General features: G+C 33.7%; 2 protein-coding genes across 2 annotated transcripts; both read right to left on the bottom strand.

Moving 5' to 3' along the window:
* Positions 1-6: 6 nt before the first annotated feature.
* Positions 7-2,909, bottom strand: LOC112466378 (cytochrome b5-like; the record flags this gene model as incomplete). Its single annotated transcript, XM_025034442.1, has 4 exons — positions 2,644-2,909; positions 1,416-1,544; positions 933-1,015; positions 7-33 (listed from the first exon to the last, which is right to left on the bottom strand). Coding segments are annotated over exons 1-4 (362 nt in total), but the record flags the coding sequence as incomplete, so codon positions are not given.
* Positions 2,910-4,992: 2,083 nt separating this feature from the next.
* Positions 4,993-7,483, bottom strand: LOC112466380. Its single transcript, XM_025034443.1, has one exon. It carries the CDS (start codon positions 7,458-7,460, stop codon positions 6,639-6,641), a length of 822 nt encoding a protein of 273 aa, XP_024890211.1. The 5' UTR covers positions 7,461-7,483; the 3' UTR covers positions 4,993-6,638.
* Between the last annotated feature and the right edge of the window lie 1,259 nt (positions 7,484-8,742).

The raw sequence follows: 8,742 nt of genomic DNA, 5'->3' as shown, positions 1-8,742 counted from the left end.
ATACACTTGCCGCAGATTATTGCTAAAAAAGTTCTGAAACAGAAGAATAGCAAATGAGAATGGCAAAGTTAGTAATAGGATAAAAACCTTCTGTTTAATCTATTAAATTCGTGTTATGTTACAAAGCATTATTATATATATTAAATATAAATTAATTTCTTTAGAATGTTAAAAACGTTTTTATGGTGTTATACATTCCTCTCTTTTAAGGAAGCGTCGCTTCTAAATAGACTTTCTCTGCGTCACATTATAGTGAAGTTAAATGGGTAATTATGAAGGAGAGGGACTTTCTCACCAATTTGGCTGAAACTTCACAGTTTGGTGTATTTTGGTGTGTAAAACATGAATCTATAAGTTAAAATTGTCGCTCTCAATTAGGAAAAAAGTGATTAAGTACTAAAGTTGACAGTTGCGTGTGATTAGGATGTCTGTCATTTATTATACTTTGTATTTATAGACTTTTCAATATGCCAATTATTTTCTGCTTTAAAAAAAGCATAATAACTCTATTTTTATTATCTTTTTTAACCATTTAATTCAATATATTATAGTATATTTGGTACAAAAAAAACAAAACTGCACATTTTCCAAAGAAAATAATAATTTATGTCTTTTGTTGGACCAACTATTCTCTGCTTTAACAAAAAACATAAATTATAAAAAAAAAGAATAGAAATAGAGTTATTATGCTTTTTTAAACGCAGAAAATAATTGGCATATTAAAAAATCTAGAATACAAAGTATAATAAATGACAGACATCCTAACCGTGCAACTGTCAACTTTTAGTACTTAATAACTTTTTTCCTAATTGAGAGCGACAATTTTATCGGTGAGGAAGCCCGCTTCTTCTTTATAATTACCGTTAAATGGCGTAAGAAATTTTCTGCTTATGATTAATACAAACATTAATGTTATTAATTCAAAAGTGCACCTTTGTTTTTGCCTATTCGCTCCATTTTCTGTTATTCCGTTAGAAATAGCACGCTTCTTCTTTCTGTTGACACTTTTATCTTCCTGTAATATATTACATCTAGCGTATTATATCCAAAAAGATTAGCCAATTAACTACCCATATATGAAAAGCTATCATTTATCCTACTAGTTTTAGAGAGGGACTAGACTAGACACTACAGACGCGCGCTTCGCGCGCGCTATTTAGCTTTAACATTACACACAACTGTCAAAATATACGATGACAGCTGCTCATGAAGTAAGGACAGTGAGAGAACCAATCGGCATCGCGGAAAAGAGTCAACAATAACCGCGATACATTTGAGTATTGACTTTGCACGCCTTTTTAGAGAGGGATGAAATGGAACTACGAAAACCGATTTCGTGAGATTTCGTATAGCTTCTGTAGATGTTAGTACTAATAATTAAATTTATGTCTGAGGAATATTAAACTTGTACTTACATCTTGAAGTTCACCAATCAAATACTTTTTGAGCATCTTCTTTGCATCTGAAGAATGTCCGAAATCATCAAATCCACTCGTTGCATCTTTTCCCGCGTATTCCTCAAGTAATTCTGGACCACCGGGATGCTATAATTAATATTATTTCCTATATTTTGTTTATTAAATTACTTTTATTATTATTTCAGAAATTATTATTAACAGAATATTATTATAACAGAAATTATTATTAATAGCTATAAGTTAGCCTCGCATGTAACTGAGTTATATAATAACACATAATAGCAACAATAGTGTAATACAATAGTAAGTGCATAATGATATAATAAATACAAGTTAAGATATATTAATAAAAATATAGAAAAATAATAAAAATTACGGTAATGTATTGTATATCTTTTATTGCAAATTATCAAATTTGTTTTAATAATATTTATTAAAATATAAATTAAAATAACTTTTTAAGGGAATAGGTAAAAATAGATTTAATATTATACGTAGACGTTGTAATAATCAACTTTATTTTATTTTTTGAAAAGAGCACTCCATTGTTTTATTATGTTTTAATAACACGCAAGATTGTTAAAGGTGAAAAACTTATAGGTATAAAAGATATAAGATAAAAACTCTTATTTCCTAATTTTAACTAATCTTTCAAATTTTAAAAAATAAATTTTTTCAAACTCTCACATACAGATAATTTTTTTTATACTTTTAACTTATTTTCGTAGAAGAGAATTATCTTCTTTTCTTGATTATACGATAATTTCGATCACATTTTGTAATTTGTATTGCTGGAAAGTTGAAGTGTTATAAATCGCAAAAATCACATTATTATTATCAATCACAGATGAAAATGAGTACGAATTACTGCTGACTGTGTCTTCAGAAATAAAATTTATTTTAATTTTTATAACATGCAACATATTATTATATATTACAATAATTTTATAACCAGTAATATATTATTATATATTACAATAATTATATTTGTATATATATATGTATGTGTGTATATATAAATAATTTACAAAATGTTTCATATATTATTTCGACATACTTTCACGTAAAATATAAAATATCATTTAAAATATTTATTTTTTTATTTTACTTAATACTTTTGCGCATAGAATAATGAGATAATCCGATTTATATAAAAAAAATACATAATTACATTTAAAACAAAATATGTAATTTGTAATATATGATTTTATTAACGCGTAGGTACCTGTTGCATATAATCCGTTACGTCGTAAACATTGTCGTAGATCACGATCCAGGTTTTTGTTCCATTCTTGCCGTTGCATTTTGCGACATCCGCGAGCGAATAGCGAATCACTGAATCGGACATTCTTTGGCTGAATCTCGCGAGAAAAAGAGAAAGAATCTATTCGCGTCCGCAATATAAGTAACACGTGCCGATGTTGCGGAGACCGACGGTGCTCCCGGAAAATACGAACGATAAGCATATCGCGATTTAGAGAGACACGAATTGTATCTATAGATAATTGTAAACCTATTGCTATCTCAGTTCAATGCTTTATCATGCAACCAATGCAAATAATTATACGTAACATTATATTAAAGAATAATTTCTGAGAATAAAAGGATAAAATTTCTTCATAACGTGTTTGAACATTATTTTGCTTTCATAACTATTGCTAAGACAAGAGAGAGTGAGGAGTTGAGCAGAGGAAGATAGAGGAAAATAGAGAATAGAGGAGAAACGTGAAATAAGGCAAGAAATTAAATAGAAATAAAAAAATTAGTTACATGAATACCTAGGAAATCTAGAATGGGGAATTTTAAATGGTTCAGTAAATAGAGATCTAGAGAAAGAATGCATACATGCATAAGAGGAGAATAGAACACACGATTGATTATGTAATAAGAGAGGAAAGGACAAAGGAAAAAATAGAGAGATTGAAAGAATTAGGAATAAATAGATTAGAAATATTTTCCGGTGATGGTCTAATTGTAAGTAAAAGAACAGAAGAGAAAGAAAAGAGGAAAAACCAGAAAGGATAAGAAAGAGATTATTGGATGAGATATAGGAAGAGAAATTTTCAAGAGAGATATCGAAAGAAAATAAAAAGAAGGATGGTGCAAGAAAGAGTGAAAAGATCGAAAGCTGAGTCGAGTGATAAAGGAAATATTAGAAAGAAACGATGGACAAAAAATAGAAGAAAAGGAGAAAGGGAGGTTGGGATTAGAATAAAGAATGCGAAAAAGATGAAAAGAAAGATAGGAAATGTTTACATTGTCTGTAAGTAGACATATATATTATTATATTTATGTATAATATAAACGCTGAAATAACTGACTCTAGTATAAAATGCGGAAGACAATATCATAAATGCGAATAAAGCTAAACAATGAAAGATAGTTGTTGTCATGTGATATGGTCACGTAATGCATTTTATTGATTATAGATAATTGTAAGAAATCTTTATCATAAAAGAAAATGACAATATAAAATGATATCTACAAATTTTTACAATTGAAAAACACATTCAGTGTAAACTAGCAATTTAATCATTATAGCTTTCTTTGGGACTTATTTCCATATAAGGGAAAGTAGGGGAATACGACGCAGTAGATAATAGTGCGCACCTCAAGTTTGAGACTGTGACGATAGCTGACGATACGTAAGTGACAAAACTTCAAAGTTTACGTCAATTCTAGATAATATAGGGGAGACCAGGACTACGTGTCCACACTTTACGCTTTTTCCAAGTTTACTAAAAAACTAATAATTTTATTTTATTTTATTTTTATTACTGAAGCCCAACAGTTTTACAACCAATAACAGGGCTACTATATACAGAGGTGCGCAACATAGTAGAATAACAAAGAATAAGAGATAAGAAATAAGAAATAACAGCGTAAGAATAAAAAAAAAAAAGAAAATGAGAGTGGAATGCAATTACGTTGCTGCATATGATGAATCAAAATAACGTTTCAATGCATTAGAAAAACTGCTGAACGTATCGGCAAATACATCTAGGCGGACAGAAGACTTCGCACATTCATTCTCGATTATATTAAATTCTTCACTTAAGTAATACATGGGACATGATCGAGTCCAAGCTGAATTGGAGGCACGCACGTAAAAGGAATTATAAGACCGTGACGAGAGTCTCGGAACTGTAAAATTCAGATCGGAAAGTAACAGGGGTGCATTAATAAATCCATTAACTAATTTAAAAATAAAAAGTAAAGAATAAAATTTACGTCTGTCATTAAGCGACCATTCGTTGAAACGCGCTAATAGTAAGTCATGATTAAATCCCTGAGGGGGATAGGTTCCATCAGATTTCCACGCCATAAATTTCAGAAATCGGCGCTGACAGGATTCAAGAGCATCAATATGCTTATGAAGCGATGGAAACCACACAAGACATCCATATTCCAGCTTGGACCTTACAAGTGAATAATATAAGACCTTAATAGGCGAAGTTGAACAAAAGTTTCGACATATCTTCATAATAAAACCCATCATTTTAGACGCAGATGCGACCATATAATCAATTTGAGGATTAAAAGACAATTTATTATCAATGAAAACACCAAGGTCTTTAAAAACGTTAACTCGCTGTAAGCAAACTCCATTTATGGTGTAATCGAATATGATGGGGTCATTTTTACGTGATATCGTCATTACAACACATTTCCCTGGATTCAGAGAAAGCTTAAAAAGATCACACTGCGAGACGAATTTATCAATATTACTTTGTAAATTCACACAATCAGCAATCGAAGCAATTGGCAAAAATAATTTCGCATCATCCGCGTAAAAAAGGTAGAAACAATTAAGAGGAACTGCAATATCATTAATAGAAATAACAAAAAGTAAAGGTCCTAGGTTGGAGCCCTGTGGCACACCAGAGGACGGACAAAAAGGATCAGAGCTGACACCATCATATACTACTGCATGAGATCTATTTTGTAAATAGGACTCGACGGTACGAACGATATTGCAGTGTAGGTCAAGTCGCTTAAGCTTAGATAAGATAACACCGTGATCTAAAACATCGAACGCTTTGCTGAAATTAGTATAAATAATGTCTAATTGACCACAAACCGCAAGTGAGTTACAAGCTATTTGAAGAAAAGTAAGTAGGTTTGTAGTCGTTGACCGTCCAGATACAAAGCCATGCTGACAATCGCTGAGAATGGGCAGGAACGCTCGCATAATTATGGCATATAAACATTTCTCGAAAATTTTCGAAAAATTACATAAAATAGTGATAGGCCTGTAGTTATCAATGATCTCGCGCGCACCCTTTTTAAACACAGGCGTGATACGAGCTTTCTTCCAAACGGGTGGAAAGTGGCCACTGCTAATTATTAAATTACATATATGAGTCAGCGGTAAACTAAAATATAACCAGCAGTGTTTGATTATGGAGGCAGGAATGCCGTCCAAGCCTGCAATTAACTTATTCGGAAGAGAGCGGATAGCTTTTCTCACTGCATCCAGGGTGATAAATTTCCCAGCCACAGTCACATTAGCGCAGCACACACTATCAATCCAAGAGCTATTATTACCAATGTAAACAGAGCTGAAGAAATCCCTGAATGCATTAAGAATATTCTTTGGGCCGGTAATTTCAATATCATTTCGGTACATAACTTCAGGTATACGCTTCGCCTTATTCGATTGGTTAACAAAAGACCAGAAGGATGCAGGAGAGGATGAGATGCAGTTTTCAATACGTGAAATATAGTCCTTATGCGCATTTACAATTTGATGCTTTAGCTCGTTCCGAATAGCTTTATAATTATCCAGATCATCGGTACGACCCGATCGTTTTGCTTTTAGCCTGTATTTATCCTTAGATTTAACCAATAATATAATATGACGTGTAAACCAAGAGGGATAACTCAGCGCAATACGCCTAGGTTTAAATTTAGGCACACAAATCTCAAAAAGCTCGAATATGGTTCTATAAAATTCATGGCAGGCATCATCAACGTTTAGGGAGCGAAATACATTTTCCCAAGTACAGGACATTAAATTATTTATTAATTTAGGCAAATCACAGCATTTAAAGTTGAAAGAGGGATCTTTACAGGACTCAGATTTTGCATCATTGAGAGTAATAATTGAACGCTCAGTAAAATAGATTTCGATGTATAGCGAAGGGTGATACGGATCCTCGGGTACGATAGGAAATTCTGAGCGCACGACTGTTACACATAAGTTTGATAGCACGAGGTCTAGCAGTTTATTTTTATTATATTGACAATCTGACTGTATTGAGTTAAGTTGTAGAAATGGAGAAAAGCAGACGTTGCAGCGTGTAGTGGGTTGAGGACAGAAAAATTTATAAAGCTCGGTATATTGAAATCACCAAGCACTAAAATACGCTTGTTCCAGAGTTTGCGAAGACTCATGATGTAGTCATACAGGGTTTGATACACCGTAAGTTTATTGTTAGGTGAAATATAAAAAAGTATGATATAAAAAGGCTTATGCAGTGACTCCACTTTTACACAGATAATGTTTATGTCAGACAGCTCAGCAGGATAGTTCAATAATGGAAAGAGCATCGATTTCAAGTTAGATCTAATTGCGAGTAATACACCACCGCCGATACGATCTACACGATCATTACGATAGACAAAAAAGCATTGGGAATCAAAAGCCTCGTGAGAGTGTACCGACGAGCTCAACCAGGACTCGGTGATTGCAACAATATCATATGAGAGAATGTCGGGGGAAGTTAAGAATGTATTAAGTTTGGAATTCATACCCCGTACATTTTGATAATAGACAGATAAAATTATTGGCGATTTCTTTGAGCTGCGTCCTTGATTCGAACTATCAAAGGAACTTCTTCCCTGTAAACAATACGTAGATTGGTTTCTCCGCTGCTGATTCTCTCGTTCAGGAGTACCTTCAGTTTCTTGTACTCTGCACGCTGAGCTGGTGTCCGATCGTGGGCCAATATCGGTGTCTTCGTTGATGGATTGGTCCCCTGACTTTGCTGAGGTGATGAAGTAATGGTGACATTCCTCGCCATCACATACTGGGCCCATATCTCGTTCATTGCAGCCTCCGATGTTCCGAGTATCTTTAGCGGACGCGTGACATTAGCTATCTGTTTGCCAATTCTGACAGCTTTCAGAGAGGAAGTGTCCACATCATTAATCTTCAGCAATTTCTTCAAATTCTCTAAATCCTCAATTATACGCTTGTCACGGTCCACCGCAGTTGACTCAACGATATTAAAGGCAATTAAGTTCTTTTTACAAGCGATGCGGTCACTGTACTCCTTAATGACTTCGGACATTGTTAGAGAATGAGAATTCTTGATCGTACCTTCAATGACAGAGACTCTCTTCTCAATCGTAGTAAAACGTTTATCAATCGCAGCCTCGAGTCTCGATTGATTGGCAGCAAGGTCATCTAACGAAGACTTTAGTGTTGACGTGGATGCTTGTACAAACTGCGTAATTTTGGCAGTTTGCCTTTCCAGCAACGCAGCAATATCCACCTGTTACGATTGACCAAGGTTCTGCGGGTTAATATCAGTATTGGGAGTCCCAGGTCTTGAGCCACAACATCTATTGACAGCTCCAGATGAATTTTTACTAAAGCTCTCAAAACAGCTTGGATGGTAGTGGACGCCGCAGCCCGGACATTGTGAGGATGCATTGGCAATAGGAATAGACTTGGAATCAGGACCACAGCGATAGCATATCCTTTGAGACTTTAACACTTCCCTTGACACCCTGGCGTTATCCTTGTTCGATGCCATCTCAGAATTGTATCGTTATTCGTGCACACCCGTACCAGTGCAGTTCATGAGACAACACGTGGCGACAGAGGTCAAGTTGTATTTCCACCTCAGATTTATTCACACAACCAGCTTCCAAAAGTCACAAGAATTATGTACAGTTTTACAGAAAAAATTCTGCTAGCCGAATACGTCAACAAAATATTATATAAATACGCTAAATTGTTTTAAACGCTAAATTGTTTCAATTGAACAAGAGCACTAAGATGCACGTGCACACCTGTAGATAACCTAAAAATTATAAATAATATTATATACTAAAGATATTTGGCTAAAATTTTAATAGTATAACTTTTCAACCTTGCTATTAAAAAAAAAAACATAATTAGACTCGTTGATCTTTTAACATTTTAAAGAGGCGAATTTTTTAAGTGGACAAGTCAAGCGTAGACAGCTAGATAGCTCCATATGCGGGGCTATCTGTTCACATTCGAGGGGCTATCTATCCACATAATAAAAAACACATATAATTTCTATACTTGTTTATATAATATTATTTATTACTAGATTTTTCGCCCGCG

This window comes from Temnothorax curvispinosus, unplaced genomic scaffold (assembly GCF_003070985.1).
Source record: "Temnothorax curvispinosus isolate PA1 unplaced genomic scaffold, ASM307098v1 QBEX01016114.1, whole genome shotgun sequence".
In the NCBI taxonomy this organism is placed as follows: Eukaryota; Metazoa; Arthropoda; class Insecta; order Hymenoptera; family Formicidae; genus Temnothorax; species Temnothorax curvispinosus.
This window is presented reverse-complemented; position numbering and strand designations above follow the sequence as displayed.